Source organism: Pelmatolapia mariae, linkage group LG1 (assembly GCF_036321145.2).
Source record: "Pelmatolapia mariae isolate MD_Pm_ZW linkage group LG1, Pm_UMD_F_2, whole genome shotgun sequence".
NCBI classification, from domain to species: Eukaryota; Metazoa; Chordata; class Actinopteri; order Cichliformes; family Cichlidae; genus Pelmatolapia; species Pelmatolapia mariae.
In genome coordinates, this window is record NC_086227.1 from 20,018,880 (window position 1) to 20,041,820 (window position 22,941).

A 22,941-nucleotide genomic window follows, 5' to 3' on the forward strand; every position below is an offset into this window, starting at 1 on the left:
GCTGTAATGCATTTCAGAACACAGCGACTCTAAATCAAAGTACAATAACTTATGGTATTTTAATCACACAAGCATGAGTAAATTCATACTCTCATTTCCAAAGACAGCTTAAAGCCACACAAACTTGGTAGGAGGGGGAAATTAAAGAATAACATGATGAGAAAACAATGTCCACAAACACTAGGAATACAAACAGATCATCACCAAGTTTAAGAAAAGTTTTACACTCAAATATTTATAAATTGTCCCACAAAATAAAACAGCATCAAATTAGTAAAATGTTTACGAGTCTTATGACACTTCAAACTGCACGCACAACACTGTACATGCACACAACAGCACGCATTTATCATATATTTACTCCTATACTGATTACCTGACTTCAGTAGTATTAGAAAAATGAGAAAGGGGGACGTTATTACTCAAGGCTGGAGTTGTGCAGCATACAGGAGAGATTTTTTTTAATATAAAGCTGAATCTTGCATTAACAGGCTTTGTGTAAGTGTAGGAAATTACTTAAAGGGGTAAAAACAGTCCATCTTTGGTTTCCATATGTTAAAGACCTCACTGGAGATTCTCATAAATGCACAGAAAACGGTAAACCTGAGCGTCTCATTGCCAGTATGTCTGCGTCCAGCTAGACCAACTAGAAGACAGACAGTCCTGTCCATCCTGACACACAATACTGCAGTCCATAGCCTCCACATGGCTCAGTGTTAATTAAGAAGCCTTCCTCGGTTGCCTGTGTGGCTGTGCCTCAGACCCTGCGATGAGGGGCTGCGGCCTGGGGCTGGTGGACATAGTGGGAGTGAGCGAAGGGAGAGGCGCAGTGCAATGTGTGTGATTGGGGAGGGGGGAGTAGATCTTTGAAAGCAGAGCCATGACAGCTGAGGGGGAAGCATGTGTGAGGCATGTTTGTTTTGCATTTACCCCCTGAGCGCAGCTGTGTGCACTGTCCTTTTCCCAGAACACCGGAACACAGCAGACGCCCTCACAGCTCGCCCTCCGTCCAACCCCTAGGCTAGAGCACAGGGGGCCCCATGTTCACATTCGCAAGGATACCCTCTCACTTCTGGGATATGTCCTCTGTGCATGCACATGCCTCGCATTTGGACAGAGGAGTGAAACTGGAGGTGATTTGGACGACTTGAGGGCGATCTGCTCTGCTGACAGTTTTTAGCCCGCACCTCACCTCTCTTACCTACCTACCTAGGAGGAGAGGGAATGTGGTTTAGTTTAGGGAATTAGCAATGGTTGCTCTGCCTCGAGGTGGTACCACAAGGTATCGGGTTTGCTTTCTGAGACCATGAAACCCTTTGTTATGCTTCAGGCCTAAATCAGGCTTTGCAAACAAAGGAAGCCATGTATTACCTCATCTTGCTGCATTTGAAAAGCTCATCGGCTATTTCTGTCACTGCAAGATGCTGTTACCAGGGAAAAATGGAAGTTTGCTTTTTAAATATGCTTAAAAATTTGAATGATATCCTCGGCAAGGTATGAGGTATCTGGCTGGGTCAACCTCTATCTTATACTTCTTTTCTTGGGGGCAAAGGACACGGACACAGGGAATAGTGCTTAAGTCCTGATAGAAGTAAACTAGACGAAAGCAGAGGGAAGACATGGACCTGTCATGTTGGTATCTGACGGGGGAAAAAAACCTTTAAAAATCTGGTCAAAAACAGATGAAGCTAGGACCAAAGTTTTGTAGCTTTAATCCTCGTCTCCATGCCACAACTTTGTGACGGACACAATTATCCTGCCTTGTTCTGCTGTAGAGAACTTTCAGCCAGTTTTAACCTCATTCCCATCAGTCATCTCGCTGTAGATGGCAGACTGATCATCGAAGCACCAGTGGATTTTCTGCCATTTAGTTTGTTTTATGCTACAGCGTCAAATAATTAAGGTGAACTGGATCCGAGAGAGAGACCTGAGCTTACTCAGTACTACAGAACCCAGCTGATGTACACACTTTAGTGGGGCAACAACCCAAACACATTTGGAGTTAAGCTGAGGACTCACACAGAATCAATTTGAGAGTTTTTGTTGTCCTGGGTCACGGCCCATTGCAACCGAGTGCAAAGGAGACCCTGATTTTACTTCAGCTTTAACACATTCTGGTCCAAATACACTTGAATCTTCATGTATGCACGAGGAACAGAAGCAGATGTCTTTGCTGGCCACAGGGCCAAAACCTTAAAACCTTAAACAGAACCACAGAGGTCACTATGCATTAATCAGGGTGATGGAGTACTTTGAAAGATTTGATGATGGTAAAAAAAAAAAGAAGAGGAAGAATAACAATGACATGTATGCCAGCGCTGCACTGAAAGCCAAATGCAGGCTTGTTAAAGTCCAGAAAAGGCTGCTGAATACTGACATCCATTCAGTGCTTAAGCGCGTCAACACACGGTGTTATCCCCAGTAGCCCGCTCTGTTTCAAAAGGGGCTTCTGCTGGTTCCTGTGTTTTTTCTGGCAGTCTGGCTGACTGGTAGGCACTTCTCTTTCTGAGACCTGTGAGACTAGAAATGCAAGGGGCACAGTCATGTCCACTTGGAGTCTTTCTCCTGAAAACAGAGCTGCATCTGTTTGGAGGCTGGCGCTCCCAGGCTCTTCAACCCTGAGAGCAGCAGGCCTGCTGTGCCCCTCTCGTACTCCCATACACCATTTCCTCCTCCTCTCTGGGCATCAGCAGGCTGGGTTTGTGCAGCAGGTGGATCTTTTACCCTTGGCCATACTCAAGAGAACCACTTTTCATCTGTTTTACTTTGTAATGTTAGAGGGAAGAGCCCCGTCTATGTTTTCAGTCACTGGAAAACATACCCAGACTTGGTTACTGTGACGCTTGTATTGATGGTCATCTCAGCACCGGCATGACTTAAGTTAATGCTGACAAAGAGTAAAATGTATGGAGGTTTTTTAAAGGGGTTTTTTCAGAATGCTTTTTAAACTAGCTGTGAAATCAAAACTTAAAATTAAATGATGCAAAAAAGGAAAAAAGGTGACATTTTAAATAAGATCAGAATAAAAACAGCACCAAAACAAAGATACCAAAAGCTCTGTACAAATAGAATTGTCTGTTAGCAAATAAGTGCATGGATTTTTCTTTTCTTTTTTTTTCCTTCTTTTTTTTGGATTAATTGAACTTTTTCTAGCATCTTTTTTTTTTTTTTTTTTTTGCCTATCTTCAGCACTACACTGCAACTCCTGTTATACAGCACACCTTCACCTTCTCACTGGGCTTCCACAGCACTCACTGCTGTGCCACCAAAAACATGGCACTGCCGATTTTGCCAAATCTTTATCTCTCTTTTTTTTTCCCCACATAATTTGATTGCAGTATTTTTGAAGGTAGCCACTGTTGCCTTAAGAGTTTTGATTTTAGTGCCCCCTCTTACTCCATTCTGGGATAGTTTAGACTTTTCAGGGGTCAACAAGGTCCCCCGTCATCCAGCATGTGTCAACACATCATGTGGCCCAAGATATGGCTGCACTGTGCTCTTTGGCTTTCATGCGCAAAGCGGCGATGCTGGAGGACTTGCGGTCGGGGTCCATGTTGAGATCGTAAGTGTTGATGCCTCCAGCCATGCCAGGAGATCCTCCAAATAGGCTGCCCATGTGTGCCTGCCCCACGTGACCTCCGGGACTCGGTACTCCCAGAAAATCAGACACCCCGCTGGCAGAGTGGGGGTGAGGTGTCATGCACGGAGTCACCGTGTCGCAGGGCACAACGCAGCCCGGCACAGGAGACGCAGCGCTGCTGCCGCCGATCCAGGAAGGGTTCTGGATCTGGAATATTGTTGGGAAATCAACATGAGTGAGGCAGTCACACACCTCATTATTTTGAATGCACTCTCAAAGAAAGCAAAGACTACATTGGCTGTTTAACCCACTAACACTTGTGTATACAATAGATTGGTGCAGGTGTATTTTTCATTTATCTGACTCTCCTTATCCTTAACTAGTTATCTTCAAGTGCCAAATCCTGTAACCCAGCACAGTCCAATCTAAACCCTTACATGCTTAAGGAATTTTGTAATTAGGGTACATATATTAGTTATTTGCTTCCTTGTTGAGGATTAATGTTGGTTTTCAGGCAGAAACTTAACAGATGTGTTTAAATTCCAGTGGTTTTTAAACTGTGAACCTCCTGAGAAAATTAGACAAAAAACAGCATAGCATGTTAATCAGTACCCTACAGAGGTGCTTTCGTACAAAATGTGTTACATACTTTGCCCTTTTTCTTCTTAAAAATAATCTTACTATGAAGGAAAAAAGCAAAGTTTCTCAAAAATATTCAACAACTCCTTGAAAAAGAGATTTTTTTTAACTGTTGCCACCTGCAGCAACTTTCCTGACACAACGGAAGGCAATTAAAAGTTGATTTTATTGCAAGCGAATCGTTCCCAGTCTGTAGCAGAAATTAGGACAATAGCAGTAAAAAAAAAAAAAAAAAATCACCCCTGTCTACGTTTAGCTTTTGGTCGGGGGAGAGAGGTCTGAAAGAACACGTGTTAAAGAGCTCACACTGTACCTGAGCATAGTTTTCAGGACGAGTCAGGAGAGGCAGCTCGTAAGCTGTGGAGAAGTGTGTTCGGACCTGCTGCATCTGGCCAAAGCGTTCCCTCTTTCGCCATTTCGCTCTCCTGTTCTGGAACCACACCTGCAGAGAAAGGAAAAGGTCCAAATATCACAAAAACCACCAGCAACACTTTACTTTCATCCAGGACAGAGTGTGCAGTCAGAGGAGCCTAAACTCTTAACAGCAGCTTTCCCCTCAAATCTAAAGGAAATACTTTTCTATAGATACAAATCTAAGTTTCCATTTCAAATGGGAAAACGACCCTTATGCGGGTAGACTGCCAACGGCTCAAAGCCTGAATATCTCAAATATTATCTGAAGCATATCAAAAATTCAAACTTGGGTGTAAACTTGCAGCAGAAAGGAATTATTGTTATTTTTAGTTTTTCATTATAATAATAATGAACAAAATCCTATAGATGATAAAGACAACAACGATAATAATACATGTAAACAATGTGCTGCTGCCTTCACAGAGCTCCATCTCACCTTGGTGCTTATATGCTGACCACCAAAAACAGACATCTATAATTATCTTTGACGTCTGAACCCGATGGCGTTGTTTATCGAGAGCATTAGTTTGTTTAAATTATCATCACTGTCTCTGGCACGCTTTAGAGGTCACCTGATTTCCTTTGCAACTCTCAGCTACCAGCCTGGACTGATTATGTTTTAAATTCGGCACCAAAAAGTTACCTTCTGATGGGATTTCTCACATTTTGTGCCCAGATATTTCACTATAAATCTATGCAGGCAATAAAGGACATTGAAAGGTGAGATGGGATTATAAGTTGAGGTTTGTTTGCATTTTGCTTTTTAATTTCCTGAAGCCAAAACTCCTGGCTTTCTGACGCTGTCCCCTACTAAATTAAAGAAGCACACAGACCAAAGGGCATAATCCTTCTTTCCCTTATGTTTTCATGCATCCTCTTCTACATTGTCCAACTCAGGATGCTCAACCCCAGGCAAGATCACGCTGGCTCTTTTGGACTAATATCGATGATTACACTCCAAAAATGTTTGTGTGCTACCTCTAAGGCCCAGTATAAGTGTCGCCAGCAGCTCGAACCTGCTCAGTCTTTGCTTCGTGCCAAGTCTGTTGGCTATTATACAGCGAGAACATATTTTTGCGTTGCACACGCTGCTTTGTGACAGTAATTGGTAAAGACCTTGACAGCTTAAGTAGCTGGTGGACTTTCAATGAGGCTTTATTTATGTTACTGCCCCAGAGAGAAAGAGCAGAGAAATACCAAACTGGCCCCGGCAGGAGAGCTGTATGGGGCTGAAAACACTTTGAAGTGAGAGACCGGCTCAGAGGATTGATAACCCGCCTCTGCTGTCACTCATGTCAGCTTCCAAGCCAAAGTAAAAAGAAATCCAAGGCTGAGCCTGGCTTCGGTTTTCCAACACTCTTAAGCGCTAATAATATCGCTGAAGCGCCTCTGAGCGGTGTTGTTGTTCATTAAATGTGAGTTTGTTCTCGTTTCTCCTCCTCCCACCACATAATGTCTTATTTCCTGTGTCAATTAAAGGTAAGATGAGGACAAGCAGTGGACACAAAACCCAAAGAAATGTAGAACTGAACTGGGAATGTAATGCATCCTGGAAAAGACTGCTGCAGCCTTGTTTTGTAATAGGCCATGATCAAAAGCAACACAGGATTTGCTAACACTATTAATATTATTTATATTAAAGGTATTAATAACTAACATTATATTTTCAGCTGCTAGTTTAACATGCAGTTAAACACAACGTTACCTTTAATCATTTGCCTGAAATGTAAAAGTGTAAAACATAATGATAAAGGTGGGTCACACCTGCCAACTAAAGTTGACCCTCACTGCCCTCGTTGGATCTGGTTTAAAGTTTGGGTCTTTTTGTTTTTTTTTTGTTTTGTTTTTTTTACCAGGCAATGCTAAATCAAATTTCAAGCTATTATCTGAAAACTTGGACGTAATAACTTGAGATTATATTTGAGTAATTTTCTCAGAAGTTAGTAAGAAACATTTTTGAGATCCTTAACTCACAATTCTTTTGAGTGGCAGAAACAAGCTTCCATATGAAGGTGAAGCTTTATCCTGTTTAATTTCTATGTTGTAAACACTTTTGTGTGTTTCCTATTCTGTACCTCTCGCTAACTCAAAGGCTAACAGTCTTGGCAGGGATACTGTTGCAAGACCTGTTAAGTCTTAATGTTGTTAGGTCCTATTTTTATTTTTAAGTAAAGGTAAAGTAAACAATACTTACAGGTTTTTAACCTGTTGCTAATTGCAAACACGTCGCCATAAGGAACGCGACTCAACTCGCAGTATTAGTGTAAACATGATTTCATTTTTTTTTTAAATGCCTTCATAGTTAAAAAAAAAAAAACTTTATCAGTGTTGTGAGTTAGAGATGGTGAATCCACACTAGATGCCATCTTGATTCTTAGGACCAACAGAGAAGCGAACGATGCTATTGAAACCCTTGACCTTTGACCTTCCTATATTGTATATAAGAGCTGGGCTCACTCTGTTCCTTTGAAACCCTAAGACTGAAAAAGCAAACAACTCCGATCCCTGATGTTGTTTAACTGAAAGCCCCCTGTTTTCATGCAACGAACTTAAGTATGGACTCTCAGTGATTTTCTTCTTTTGTTTTTATAATTAAACAAAAGGGTTTTAAAAGCCGTCGTAGACTGTTTTTCTTTTATCAGCTGATCGACTTTTTTTTCTTCCCATTTTGTTTTTTTCATTCCAGATGTTGAAATGATGAGCTGTGAGGGCTTTTTTGTGCGTGTGTGTGTGGAGCGCAGAGCCCCGTTCTCTGACTGACAAGGCATCTCGTGTCTTTTATCTTTTTTAACTTGAGCGTTTAAGAAGACCACTGGGAGAGCCGAGGGCTGTAAAAAGCTGCATTCATCTGAAGCGGGCAGGTCCGTGATAGCGCGAGCTGCAGAACAGAGCCGAGCAGCATACCTTGAGCGACTCGGGGTTGAGTTATAACCCTTTGGCTGCGTGGACTTCCTGCGTTTCGCTGTGGAAATTTGCTGGCCACCGCTCCATGTCGAAGATTGGTTTTAATCTAGCTCTTATCTCATCCCATGTATGACAGCCCCGCACATCAAAAACTATATCCATAATATTGTCTCCGTACATTGTTGGAAGACATTACATGCCTTCAAATAGATATGAATTCACATATAAATCTCCAGCTCGCTAAAAGCCCACGGGAAACGTTTCACACCTTACCCCCGGAGACAACAGCAGGGACACACTCTTGTCAGAAGAGGAACTTAATGAAAGAAAAACAGAGAAAATCCAGGGGCTTTTGTAGTCATACGCATACACCACACACAGACATGGCACAGAAACAGTGAAGATTTCCATTTCTGCCCATTAATGTTGGAATGTATCAAAGCAGTCATAACCGGGCCAGCGAGACACCTCAAGCCAGACAAACGCTGGCAAAGCTAAAATCAGAAATTCAGCAAATTAAACCGTTTAGGTGCAAATGCGAAGGGGGGAAAAATAGAAACAGCGGCGTCAAAGGGGTCTCCTCATATGTTGATGAAAGTCTGCACTCCTAAAACTGCACATATGAGGCCCAGGCAGCTCAAACCTCAGCTACCCCCTGGGCCCCCCTGGCCTCTGTTAGCTCCCACTCCCCCACTCTCTCCTCTTACTCCCACATTACCAGATAAATCTCTCATGTTGTTCTGTGAGTGACGTTATCTGTGTCAAGCTGCAGATGCTCAAAGATCCATGAGGTTGTGATGTTTGGAAAAAAAAAAAAAAGAGTTCAGCTGTGGAAAAGCTTAGTTTTTCTTTTTACACCTCTAATGGAGAAGTTAACGTCTCTAAAGACACAAAACTGAACGACCACCCTAAATAAAGTTTTTTAATCAGCCTCAGTGTGTTATTATAAAGTGCAGTGTTTCCTTTTTTCCAGCTCTATCTGCAGTTTGTTTAACCCATTTAGCTTCATGTGAAATTCCCCCTCAGCTGCTGCTGAGTGTACTGCAGTACCTGCACGCGGGCTTCAGTCAGGTCCGTCCTGAGCGCGAGCTGCTCTCGAGCATAAACATCAGGATAGTGTGTCTTCTGGAAAACCTTCTCTAGTTCTTCCAGTTGGTAGCTCGTGAAGGTCGTGCGGTTGCGCCTCTTTTTGCCTTTGTTGCTTTCGCCACCATCAGCCTTTTCCAGAGGGCTCGCTAAGTCAGTGCCTGGCGTCCTATCAGAGGCCGCCTTGATGCCCTGATCCTTCACAGCTAGGTATCTGGTGTCCATTGCAGGTGGGTCGGAGTCTGGGGCCAAGTCAGAATCTGCCAGACCAGAACTGTCTTTACCTAGTGAGTCAGGAAAAGGTTAAAAACTGTTAGGAGAGGTTTGTGTTTCTATAATTGTATCAGGACTGATATTTGTGAATGTCTGAAGTTCTGATTTTTTTTTTTTTAAACCCCAAATGCATGTAAAGAAAAGTCATTACATGACGCTGCCCAAAAAGGATGTAACTTGACGATTAGACACACAATGTTTTATTGGAGAGGATATATTAGTTTAATAAAATAAATGTGTTTTTAACGGTGTTTGTCCAAATGCTATTATTCAGAATTTAAGGAAGCAATTCACACTTCACTGATTCAAATCACATGTGGATGAGTATGAACAAGATGAAAGTTTTTATTGCCCCGGCCTTTCTTCTGTTCCTCTTTTTGGCACAAAGATTTGAAATGGTTTCTACTCAATGTTTTGCAACATTTTTGCTCTTGAAAAATTGAGTTTTAAGACCGTGTATTTCACACGCCCACGGCTACTGGAAGATAAATGCTATTATTTATCAGCGTGGCCTTATTTGGCTTTCTCAAATCACCCTGTTCCCCTTAGAGCCATGCTGATATTAAGTGTTTTCTGATCTGAGACCCTCTCAAAAAGTCAGATAGATATAATCTATTACAGCACTGGGCACTTGGGACAAACATTTTTCATTTTGTCAGCACCCTTTAAAAGTAAATAAATGAAAGAAATGACTGATCCTCTATCCTACTAAACGTCCCAGTCACATGGCTCCTGGCAGCGTGTTCATAAATGATGATTTATGCCTTCGATCGCTGTGATATTTCATGGGGTTTGATTGGGTGGAACAAAGGAATTTCTCGCTCTTTGTGAGGAAATTCTGCGACTTGTGAAATCCGCTGGTGTGCAGAGCCGAGAGTGCGCGTCAGTGTGTTTGTCTGTCTGAGTGTGTAATGGATGGTCTTGATCACTGGCTGCTTACAGGCTCCAGTTGTAGTTCGTAGATCATTCTGCGATGTGTTTGGGGGGGTGAGAGCAGAAACTCAGGCTATAATTTGAGCCTGACAGAAAATTGGAATTTTTTTTTACAACTTTTTTTTTTACCTTCCTAAACCACCTCCAATCCAACACACACACACACCCACACACAGATACACACAGAATACTTTATCCTCATATTAGTCGTATGTGTAACTGAAGTCTGTCATGTGGCTGCAAAGTCACCTGGCAGCAAAACTGTCAAAATGAAATAGCTGCAGAGCGGCTTCTAGCCATGCAAACAAGATAGAGATCTTTGTGCTTTCTTTCTGTCTCAGTTACAAACACGCTCCCTCTTTCTTCATGATGCAGCTGATCATAAATTTCAACAGCCATGTCTCTGAGTTGGCAGGACTTTTGGGGCCCCGCTCCTGCCTCTCGCTGATCTAATCAATTGTAAACACATCTCTTGGTTAATAACTATTCCCGTCATGGCATTATGATAGCTGAAAGTGTGTGTGTGTGTGTGTGTGTGTGTGTGTGTGTGTTGTGTGTGTGTGTGTGTTGATCACCATGATTTAGAGTAGCTGTGCGGCACCGTCCTGCTTGTCGATTTTTTCTGAGGCAAAGTTATTTTCAGGAACGAGGACGTCTACGCTCATCTGCTCATCCGACAATTTGTCAGGTTAGAAGTGGGAGGTGTGTGCGTTTGTGTGAGCTCCTGCTCAGCGCTCGGTCAGCAAAGAAGGCATCACACATGCACACACCCAGTGACCCCATCTCAGAGCCATTTTGGGTAATGCACTACAAGGTGAGCTGAAGGGACCCTGATTCCCTCCCTTCTCTCTTTCTCTACTCAATTCTGTCTTCTAATACATTTTTACGAGGTAAATTTGTGAGCATCTGTTTATTACTTTTGCTGCAGTTGTTTTCTTGAATGTCGAGTACAATGCTGGACTGTCAGTAGCTAATAGAGACCAAAGTCATAGTTTACAATCCTTATCTTGTTTGCAGGGATATGAATAATAAAAACGAGCATATTTTTCCAATTAATACCAGGCAAAGCATTTGGCTTGGTACTAAAAAAAAATACTGAGGCCTGTTCTGGACAGCAGAAGCTGTGTGGCTCTTATTTTATTTTATTCAGCCTTGCAAAGAAGAAGAAAACGGAAGAAAGTAAAAACCTGCCTTGCTGCACGGTTTGCAGCGTGCATCCAACCAGATGCGTTTTAGCTCTGGCCTCCTCTGATGGGCTCAGGAGCTGTGTTTTGGTGCAGACCGCTTGCTGGGGGTCCAGTGCTTCCAACATTGCCTCACTGTCCATGACTAACATACCCTGTTGAGGTTGAAGGGAGAAAATGTGTTTTCTCCTAGCATAAATACTATGCAGTTATTTAATCATATTTCCCTGGCCTGCACCCGCAGTCCCTGCAAAGCAAGAGCTGTCAGGCTGTTTGAAATCATGAGGCCTCTCACTGATCAAAGGCAGTTGTTTATATCGCATCACTGAAGTTTTTTTGGCAGGGCGGGATATTGTGACAATCTCCTGCTTGTTATCCATGCAATCTTCTGTAGCACTCCGGCACTGCCCAAGGTGAAGAGCAGTGGGCCCTCCTGCAGGGAATGCCATATGTAGAGAGAGCACAAGAAAGAATGGCTGCAAAGAGTGCTGTCAGGATCAAATCTCCTCTCAGAAAGGCAGGAAAGAGCGACTGTGAAAAACATGTGCTCCATCAAAACCTCTATCACTGTGCTCATGACTTCAGCTGTTCTCTACCCAAAACACTCCTTCACAGTTTTAGCTTACACCTGCACTTCTGCGTGCAGCGTCTCTAACTCACGTAGGCCAGAACAGTCCAGCAAATGCATGCACCAGAATTATTCTCTTTTAGATGAAAATGCCATGAAGATGTTTTTAGCCACGACCACAGAATATTCTATTTTCAATGCAGTGACTCTACCAGCCAGCATCTGTTCAAATTACTGTGCAGCTCTGTGCCGCGCGGACAGGGAACGGTCTGCAGACATAAAATAAAACTCAGAAAATTCTTCCGAACGAGATGAGGAGGGATTTAGAAAATCACAGTTACACACTTGAATAAAAGTTCTGCTGCGTCTCACACACTTGCAATTTTGCAAGGCCATCGGGGCACAACAGACGCTCTTATGGGCTAGACGGGGACGTGGCGTGGGCTGCTTAATTCGAAGCTGAAAACGAGGGGCAACATCAAAGTGTAAATTTAACAGGGCTGTAAAGTGACAGGGCACTTTTCCTGGCCTCTTTATTGACTGGGATGACTGGGGTCAGCGTGGTGTGTTAAGAGGAAACACAATAAATCATACACCCCACGAAGGCTGAGAGAGATTAACAACGTGTCATTCAAAGTGAAAAGGAAATATCTCAAAAAGTAGAGAAAGAAAGAAAGACGTGGAAAACAAAGGTAGGAAAAAAAACACTAGCAGAGTATATTTGGATTACATTTGTGAAAGAGAAATTAAATTGGGGTCATCAGAAGAGCCTAGCCGTGCACGCTGGGCAGTCAAACTAAAGCCTTAAAGATCGATGTAAAATATGATGCTGTTTTCAGATGCTCTTTGGGTTTACTCATCATCGGGTTTAACTCCATAACAGATCACAAATGCAGACCTAAGCAGGCTGCTGCTACTTCTGTGCTTCTAGATAAAGGTAAATGAAAGATTTGCAATATAATGTGTAAAATAAAGTGTTTTATCATTATTTTATTACACAGACCCGAGACTTATTTTTTGTAATGAATTATTGTTTCATATTTGTACTTTTAGTTAAAGCTAAAGTATTTTTAATTGTTGCTGGGGGGGTTTTGTGACATGTGGAAGCAGCAAAAACAGAGCCACAAACACAACAGTGAGATGATGTGTCCTATAATCAAATAGACTCAAATGAAACCTTTAAACAGATGCAGAATGAGTACTTATTTACATATTCAGCAGTTTGAAAGCACATCAGCACTAAATTTAAGTTTCATGCAGCGTGCCAAATAAATCACTGATATGCTTTCTTAGCTCCGGGTTTGGTCTCAACCAACACATTTACTCTCCTTCATTATATTCCTGCACTTTGTTTAGTGTCAAAAGCATTAAATATGTGGATCAGACAATTTACCAGCTGTATGTTATAAGAGATCCTCTCCGTGTTGTTGTGTTGTTTTTACATCATTTAATTAAAATTTAAAAAAACAGAAGAAGAAGTCCAAAAACGTCTTCAACCTCTGCTGAAGATGAAGCGATCATGGCCTTGTCTCTTTTGGAAGGATATTGCTGCACTTTGGTTTCTTTGCTGTAATATCAGGTGCTTACATACATACAAGCATACAAAATGCACTTTTACACCACTGCTGTACACTGGGAAAACCTGATACTAAAAAAAAGAAGCATGAACACATTTCTGTTTGTTCAGTGTTTGTAACCATGCAACAGGTAGCCATTAACCTCTCTGCACCAGCTGAATGCCGAATGATCAGAGCAATAAGCCATCTCAGCAGGCTGTGAAAAATTCAGACTGTGAAAAAAAATCCCATAAAGACAAAGGTTGATAAATCACCTCTCACGCAATCTTTGTCTTTCTCGCTCTCACCCCCCCTCTGCATCACTCTCTCTGTCTCTCACCCACCAGTTCTCTTCCAAATGTTTCTCCCAGACTTTGGAACAAAACTGAATTTCCTCCATCTTATGTTTTTGTTGTGTGATCGCAACAGAACATTCCTTCCGAGTGCGAAGAGCTTGCTGGTCTACATTTTTCTGTTTTTTTTTTTTCGTGGGAATGCACAGACATAAAATGAAAAAAAAAAAAACCCTTGTTGAAAACATGCGTGATGGCTTTTTTTCCACTCAAGGTTTCAATAACTGCAAGTGAATTTGAGAACACAACGTGCAACCAGTTTCCACCAGCTAAACATCCAAAATGCTTCAGTCCTAACAAAGTGCTCTGCAGCAGCTCTGTTTGGAAATTAAAAACTCCCAAACTGCCTCACCCCTTTGATTAGGAATATTAATTACCCAGCAGCAGGAATACTACAAATACCACAACTGATCAGACCGACAAAAGACGCTGACACTGACAGAAAAACTGGGAAATCCTACTAAATCAATCATAAATCATAAGCTAAATTTTAACATTAAAAAAGAACCACAGAGTGTCAATAATATGGTTTGTAGAATAAATAATAAATAAACTGAAGAAAAAATCAATTTTTGTGTGTATTTTAGTGGAACTTTATGTTTACATCATCATCAGAGTTTCAGAGAGTGCCCGGCCTTCAAAAAGCAGAAATCACAACAGAAGAACATCTTGAAAAGAAAAAAAACCCCCAACAAGTTATTGATTTGGAAATTTGAACCGTTTGCCATAATTCACCTCGCTAAACAATAAGTGTACAAAAAATTTCAGAACCAATCTGGAGTCTTCTAGTTCTGCGTAAGCGGTCAGTTTACATGAAGCAGTGACAAAGAGACCAAAGGAAGTCCTGGTCCTCATGAGCCTTTTTCTTTTGCTCTGCTGCTCTCACTCGGCCATGCAAACCGAGCCTAATGTAAATTACCCTGCCAAACTTTAAGCTAAATGGTAAAATGATCCTGAGTCCTTGTCACCTCCACTCATGTCACCGAGTTGCTGAAGTGTGCCTCAGTTGTCTGGGCTGCGTGGCTGGTTCCCATTATGCCCTGCTCGAACCAATCAGCACAGATTGCCATTACGAGTGGGTGAAATTGTTGCAGTGGGGCTAAAAATGGTTAAGGAATATAAAAAATGTAAAAAGGCTGAAGAGTACAGGGGCAAAACCTCACGAGGCAATGAAAGCATTATGTAAATGATGGTCCTACTGAAGATAATTTCCTTAACTGCCTGTGTAGGTTATGAAATATTAATACCTGCAGGGCAGCAGAGCAGTATTTAATTCTCGCTGTGCCAAGAAATCAGTTTAACAAACAGCAATTTTTTATAGCTTTCAACTGCACCAGCGACATGTCTTTAGTGAATAATGTTACTGCCTAGCACACCTAAAGAAAAAAAAGTATATAAGGCACAAATCTCCTCTAAGAAGGCCTGCAATCCTCCATGCAACAGCACAGATGAGTGACAAATTACAGGAAAAAACTCAACTCCTGTCCCCTACAAGGAAGATGTGTGGTGGGAGTTCTTAATGACCACCTTTACTCTCTAATGGAAGATAACCCTCACCCCACTCCAACTCATAAGGCACAAGGAGGTCACTGAGTGGTGATAAGGATGAAGCTCATCATATGGATGGCCTAAAGCCTATGATGGCAGATTCTGGATTGGCACTCTCCACCATCAGAACACAAAATGAGGTAAACATCTTCTTTCATCCCTCCAGTGTGACATTTCAGACATTTCAGATTACTAATAACCATTTTCTTTTCCTTTAAATTGTCACCCATCTGCACTTTGTCATGCTGGGGTAGTTAACCATGCACCGTGTAAAGCTCGAGTCCAATTCTAAATGTTGCAAAGAGCTCTGTTTTGACACCAGAGCGTTTCAGATTGGGGGGGGTTTCAAATGGATTTTCTCTGCTGTGTGCTTGCAGGGGAGCTCCCGCTCCTCTCCAAACACATGAGGGCAGGAACGCCGAGCTAAAGGTCAGCACCCTGAGACACTGAGAGAAGACATGGACACATCAAAAGAGGAAGAGGATCACAAAGACATGTAGGTGGTTGTTTTAAGACTACGAAGTGACCTACTGGCTCCCTAGATTTCTATTTCTTCACCGTTTTTGAAAGTTTTTCATACAGTAGAGTGCGTGAATCACATGCATCTTTTTCTGGTTTTGGTGGTGACAAGATTTCTTTAAAAAAAGAAAATGTGTATTATCTGTGATGGAAAATAATTACCAATTTTCAAGGTCCCTTATTTTTAGTATTTCAAGTTTCTGCAGCTTGTTTAACCTGTTGGAAAACCATACACCACTGAAATTGCAAATATTATAATATTTTGCCTGTAAAATCGTATACATTATGCTGTGAAACTAATGACCTACAGAAATCCAGTAGTCCAGAAACACTCATTAATCTCCATATGGAATATTTTCTCCAGTATATTAAATTTTGAGGGATTTTTTTCAAATAATACTTAATTAATTCTTTATTTTTTTAAGGAATGTGAACCCATAACTTTGGCTCTTTTTTAAAGCTATTTTAATACTATTAAATCTGACATGTAGCCTGACTGTTGCTTTAAATCAGCCTTCAAACAGTGTTTTTAACCACACACTGCTCTTTCAGCGCGCTCTCTCATATTCTTCTCCCAGTCTATCAGTCGGTCTCAGGCTGTCAGCCCTCAGCCTGAGCTGAAAGCTCTCTTCGGGCTCCAAGAGCTGCCTTGTTGATTTGCTGTAACAATATGATTGGCAGTGTGCTGAGTATAAACAACATAGCCGTGTTTGCAGTTCCTCTAATGTAAGTAAATGTTTATTAGACGGTTACGCAGCTCTGTGTCTCAGTTATGGGTGGCAGCCTGCGCTTCAGACAGCTCGGAGACCAGTCATCACATCACCTTTGACTGAAGGGATCAAGCCGCAAATTATAACAACACAGCAAATCTCTGACAATTTGAGTGAGTGTGTAAAATACAGGTTTGATAAAAGAAATGAGCCAGGAAGTAAAACAGTCCAGCATTTTCCAATAAAAACATCAGGGATCGTTTATAAATTCTTCCCTTGGCTCGCGAGTTCAGCATATTTTACTGCTGCGTTCAATTTATGTCGAGTCAGTGAGCGCTGCAGAAATCAGTGAAAAACCTGGAGCCACTGATAAGCACAGGGAGCCCCCTCCCACCACCCACACCACCACCCAGACTCACACAGTTTTCCTCCAGTATTTTAGGAATTATGCGTTTAAACTGGGAATTAGATTTTATTTCTACAACTGTAACGCCGATTTAAAAAACAACACAGGCGATCTGCAAATATCAAGCAGGATGTCACGTGTTTCCAAACTGGAGACTTAAAGGAGGATTGGCTCTCTGAGGGTCAAGCCTGAGCAGAGAAATAAAAGCAAACAGAGAAGGTTGACATCTGAGTCGTATTAATGCCCGAGCACTGATAGCGTGGATATGGGCTTTGTTTTCTTGCTTTCTTCACTGTGAATTTGGACAGTATTGAGTCGCAGAAGGAAGCGGAATCCACGACAACCTGAAAACCTGACAGAGGTTTTTCACTTCCAGTTTTTAAAGCTGGCGGTAAAATTATAAAGCACCAAAGAAAAGTGAAACTGAAAAGCTGGAATAAAATTTTATGTCATTAGAAAAAAAAATGCTTTATGGGTATCTGCAGCAAATATGATATCAAGATTCCCCTTTAAGCCTTTAATTTAAAAAACAAAACAAAACATAATAATCGGGGTTTTTGTATTTATTTATAAGTTGATTATACAAATGATTTTGGTTCTTTAGTAGTTCATAGCTCTTACTGAAGAAAAAAAGTGTAGTTTAAGTATCGGTCTAATGACTGCGGCTCACAACATTACATAAAAATTTTTATTTCGATTTTTATTCTCGATCCATCAGATCTACGCCAAAGTTAACGAGTAATAAAAAGCTTAAGAGCCATTTTAAAGGAGCAGAATGCCTTTTTGAAAAGACTGTTCTATGTTGCTGACATTATGAAGCTATAAAGAGGCCGACATCCGGAAACTGTCAAAACATCCTTAAACCCCATCGAATTAAAAAAAAAAAAAGGTAAACAGACTGTGTTTGTGGACGACCGTGGAGGGATGACTTCATGCGTAAAGGCGACACAACAGAGGCCTCCCATCAAAAAATTATTGTTGTTTGAATTTATTTTATTGTTTGTTTAATTAATTTTCTGCAACGTTAGCTCGCTTTTTTGGTTTTTTTTTTTTTATTCTATTATTTTTTACAGTATTTTATTTATTACGTTTAAGCACAGATATCCACTGAGCTATAGATATAGAAAGCGCGAGAACGAGTACTTGCTGTCAGGCCATTGCTTTGGTTCTGTGTTTGTTCCTTACGAGTCCAAACTAGCCGGTTTCTTATTGTTAACCAAAAAATGACGTACCTGTTTTTGAACAACAAATAATACCAAAGGAAGTTCACTATATCGTTTCTCGTTTAGTTCGCTGTAGGTTAAAGGCGTTTTATGCGCAGAGAAAATGCTGTTTAAAAGTGGCCGCCCGCCTAACGAGGGTCAAAGTTTTATTCACACCCTCATCATTCACCAATTACAGCAGCGCCCCTTCGCAATTAAACTAATTGGATCCAATCAGGCGGTGCAATGAAATGAAAATATCATCAGTTTGGGGCTCACTATTTGTGCCATCTGAAAACCTGTTAATTCAATTGTCCGACTCAACTCCAATATTAAGGATTGTAGTGCAGATTATCGCATTAAATTCTCCCTAATTTAATTTTGATGACCGAAGAGACAATTTGATAGTCGGGAAGATTATTGCTCTCCTTAACCGCGTTACGCACAGAACCGCTGCCTCTTTGAGAGCCTGCATATGTTGCAGTTGACACTTTTAATGCTTCAGAGTTTCACCTCTCTTCGGATGACAAAAAGTTAGAAAAAAAACCCAGTTTTGGATAAATGGTTTGATTAATCAGAACACTCCTCCATTCACGCCGATCTGCGCTCTGCTTGCTCACTTGTGCATCCGTGCCATTGGTGATCAAATCTTCTAAACCCTTAATAGCTACCCGCGGAGTTTGTGGGAAGAAGCGGAGCAGTGAGTGACAGGTTCAAAGCAAGTGTGCCTAATCGCGAAATCAGACGTAAAACTAACGCCGCGCTGACTCCCTCCGGAGAAAACACCCTGATGCTGAGCGATCACGGTAGCTTTTATTTGCACAGCGTGCCCTTTGATACACAGGCCCTTTCGATTTCTTCCCTTTAAACTGAAAACACAAGATTAAAACTCTGATCTGTTTTTTTTTTCCTCATCTTAATTATTTCCCCACTCACCGTAGCAAGAGATGAGCGCTCCGTTGTGTCCCCTCTCCTGGTGCAGTTTGTCCTCCTCGGGGGGTGTTTTGCAAGAAGACCTCTGCATGAAGAGGTGGTATTTGCTGAAAGTGCCTTGCCCAGCTGCGGCGGCATCCAATGACTGGCACTCCTGTTGGAAGGGGCTCCTGGACTTTTCTCCGTAACCCTGACCTTTGTTGGGCAGGAAGGCAGCGGGGCTGTATTTGGTATCAGTAGCTGGGAATGTCCTAAAGTGGTCCGTCTGGTGATCCCTACCTTGCGCAGCAGAGGAGCTATAATATGAATCCATGGATGTCATATCGCTGTATGAAACGCAGGTCTCAGTGTTCATGCCTAAAAAAAAAAGAGTGAAAGGGAGAACAAGACCAAACTTTTCTCTCTCTCTCTCTGTCTCTCTCTCTGTTTCTCTCCCCCCTCTCTCTCTTCCTATCTCTCCCTCTATTGGAAAGGGAAGCGCAGAAACCCCTTCCTCTCCTTCTACCTCATTCAGATGAAAATAGACACACTCACATATACATCCACACGCACGCACACATACATGCACGCGGAGACTGCAGCGCACACCAGACCGCAGCTGGGTTTGGTTATAAAACGATTCAGATCTTTTCCAGGAAGCACTGTCGTTGACCAAACACCCCACAACTCCCCTCAGGTTTGAGGAGAGTTACACAAACCCGTCTTCCCTTAGAGGATGGGACACAGATCTCCTGCCTTCGAGACCTCTCCCAAGTGATTATGTTGATGACATGAACGAGTTAGTGCGCTCATTTGCTTTTTTTTTCTTAAAAAAAAGAAAAAGGAAAAAGAGTTTGCAAGAAGAGGGGCGTGGGGCTTAACACGTGACAATACAGCAATTTGGATATGAATATATAGCCCGCGAGTGATGGCACCGGGGCGGAGAGAGGACAATTTTATGCTTCATTCGCAATGGTTCATCAAGGGCAAATCATCCATATTCAGCCGACAGATCCAAGTATGTGGCTTCGGAATAACACGAGTATTGCTTTAAAAGATCTTTTTGTTTTTCATCTCTGAAATATCAACTGAAATGGATTTCGGAGTCACTTGCATCCTATTAATTTCAGCGAAAAAAACCCCGTTTGATTTGTGGCGATAACTATTTCAGCTTTATTAGACTTTTACATTTCAGTTAAATACGATTATGAGACAGAAAATCTAATAAGCTATATGCCAAAATAAAATTACAGTCTTACTAAATAATACACCAGCATCCAGGTAGATTATGTTCACAAACCACCGAAAGATTTGAGTTATTACTGATACTAATTTATATATTTGTTTTGTCATGCTGACCGACAGCTTCAATAGCATGCCAGAAATACTTTTCCTCGGAATAAAAGAGTTCAAAATTCAATTTTCGAATTAGTTTCCTTATGTTTGTTGCTTTTTTTGTTTTTTACGACATAGGAGATATAATTTTACTCCCAAGAGAAAAGCTTGGGAGTAAAATTATATTTGTTTTGTAATTTGTCTTTTTATGTTTTCATACTGTATATAATATAAAAACTTGAACATCTTACACAACGACCGTTCTTAAGGATTACTTATAAGTGAGTATATTTCCGGTCTGCTTTAAACATCCTGTTGGCTTATTGAGGTTTCCTACTTTAATTAACAGCTCACTATTTGGAAGACCCTTTGTGGCTCAGTCCTGTTTAACCCGTTTATAATCATTTTTTATCATTTATAATTATTATTTGCAAATAATTAAGTACATAATGACTTACAATTCAAGCCCTGCTGTATTTATGAATGAAATTTTTGTAGACTATGAATTTTTCTCAGAGAAAAAAATATTTTTGATGATAATAAAAAAAGTGATAATTTTACTCCAATTATTTCACAGCTTCAAAATGAGTCTGTTATATTTGATTCAGGATATTTTGAATATTAATATTTTCCATTGTCCATAGACACCCATGCCAAATGGAAATATATATATATATGTGTGTGTTAGTTGTTCTTCCAGTGGAGTGCACATTTGTTTAGCATATACTCACAGAGCGTATGGGCAAGCAGCAGAAAGAAAAACGGATGAACTGCTCGCTTCACATTATATGCGGATACACACTGCATTCAAGGCACAAGTAAGCTCATACTGTCACACACACATGGTGGACACATGCACACACACGTTTTATGTCCGAGGGAAGAAAAGAAAGCAAGCGAGTGAAAGACGAGTAGAAATCTGCTGCTTTGACTTGATTGGATTTCAAATTAAATCCATGAGAATGAAAGGTGTCCATAGTTGCATGTCTGATGCAATGTTCATGCTCTGAAAACCTGGCTCACACTCTGCTGTAAACCGACTGTCCTTAGGGAAGAGATAAAGTGACTTTACAACAGTTTATGTTGCATCTTTTGCTGTCAAACAAATATCTAATTGCTTTGAACTCACTCCTCTTTTGCCAGAAGGACGATTTATGGCAGTGAACCAGAGTTCATGATCACTTGAACTAATCGTCAACCTGCTAGAACAGTATACTTCTGGGCTTTTTGTTAGCAGAGAACCTGACGATAACTGCTGAGCTTGTGGCTTCTTGTACACTGCATGCAAATCAAGAAAGCATCGATTAATTAATGAATCCTTTCAGAGATAAAAACTTGTATCCTAAGTGTCAGAATATTACCTAATGTGATGGCTGTAAATAAAGATGAAATGTAGCATAATTTATTACTCCTTTTTAATTTTCTTGGTGTGTTTAGAGGGTGCTTCATGCTTTGGCCACAAACATAATCTGGTCTCCTTTTATTCAGCGGACAAAAAACAGAAAAAGTATCCACAGTTTTACTAACTGATCTTACAAGAACCTTGGACACTCTTTGTTTTTTGCAGCCCAGGAAGGTCAGAGCGAGAGCGTGTGGGACTGTGGTCCTCACTACTAAAAAATTATTTACGTGTCAGTTTTCTGGCACCGTGAGTGGAAGCGTCCCCCTAACAGTAGGCCCACCTGCAGTGAATAATGGAGCATTAGAGCACACAACACACACGCATACACAATGAATGCATTCATGCATGGATCATATTTTACTTCCAAAAACTCGGCTTGCATCTGTCTTTATAAAGTCCAGTATTTAGTCAAATTCCTTTAGAGAGAAGTGACGACTGATGACAGAAGTTTAACTAAGTAACTATAATGAGGTTCACATGGTTAGAGCCCCTTGATGAACATTAATTTGACCAAATCCAATATAGTTTTAATTGCATGTTATTACAAGTACATTAACCAGCACCAGAAAGACATGCAGTTTTGTATGAGGACTGACTTTTAAGAATCTATTCCATGATTTATAGCATTTTTTCCACTTACTTTAGCTTTAATTTCACACTTAACTTGGGGGGAAAATGGGGATTTATGACTGTAAAATTCATGTCTTGTGTTAATTTTGTGCACTTAGTGGATGCATTGCTCAAAACATTTCTCAAATCAAGTAGCAGATGGAACTGAAAGGTTAAAGTTTAATTAGGACTGATACAAAGCCCAATATTCCACTCAGGAAGTGAAAATGTCAGCAGACAGTCGGCAGCTTCTTCATAAACATTTATTATAGCCGGATACTTTGAAACCACGAGTCTACTGACTCACAGCCGTGACTAATTTTTTAGGAAGCCCTGTGTAATTATGTTATATTTAATGAATTTTCTGCTTTCCCAGTGAAACATATGAAGACATTGTCCTAATGGCACAATGAAAAAGGCTGTTGTCATAGTCAGTGACCTTGAAATGGCACTTTCAGCGAGTGCTGTTTTTTCAGACGCCTCATTCCACTAACCGGACTTACCAGATATCTGTGGATGTTGGGGTTAAAAATAAACTCCAGGACACGGAAGAGACATGAGCCCACATCCTCACTGCACTAACAGCATTAAACTTTAGCCTCTCCAGTTTGACTTTAGCCTGTGGCAAAGCAACTTGATTGAGGCCTTTGATGGGCATTAATACACCGTGGAGAGACGGCTTTGTCCGGGAATGGAAATGAACATAAAATGGAAAGCGGAACAGGAAGGAGAGAGGCCCACAAGAAGATCTTATTTAACTCACATAAAAGACAAATTCCGTGTTCCCAACAATCTGAGGATCATAACT

At 41.1% G+C, this 22,941-nt stretch overlaps 1 protein-coding gene across 1 annotated transcript; it reads right to left on the reverse strand.

Annotated features, from left to right (window-relative positions):
* Window positions 1–40: 40 nt before the first annotated feature.
* alx4a (ALX homeobox 4a) lies at window positions 41–19,427 on the reverse strand. Its single transcript, XM_063475040.1, has 4 exons — window positions 18,812–19,427; window positions 8,588–8,907; window positions 4,533–4,661; window positions 41–3,787 (listed from the first exon to the last, which is right to left on the reverse strand). The coding sequence occupies exons 1-4, from the start codon at window positions 19,161–19,163 to the stop codon at window positions 3,467–3,469; spliced, it is 1,122 nt and encodes a 373-aa protein (XP_063331110.1). The 5' UTR covers window positions 19,164–19,427; the 3' UTR covers window positions 41–3,466.
* Between the last annotated feature and the right edge of the window lie 3,514 nt (window positions 19,428–22,941).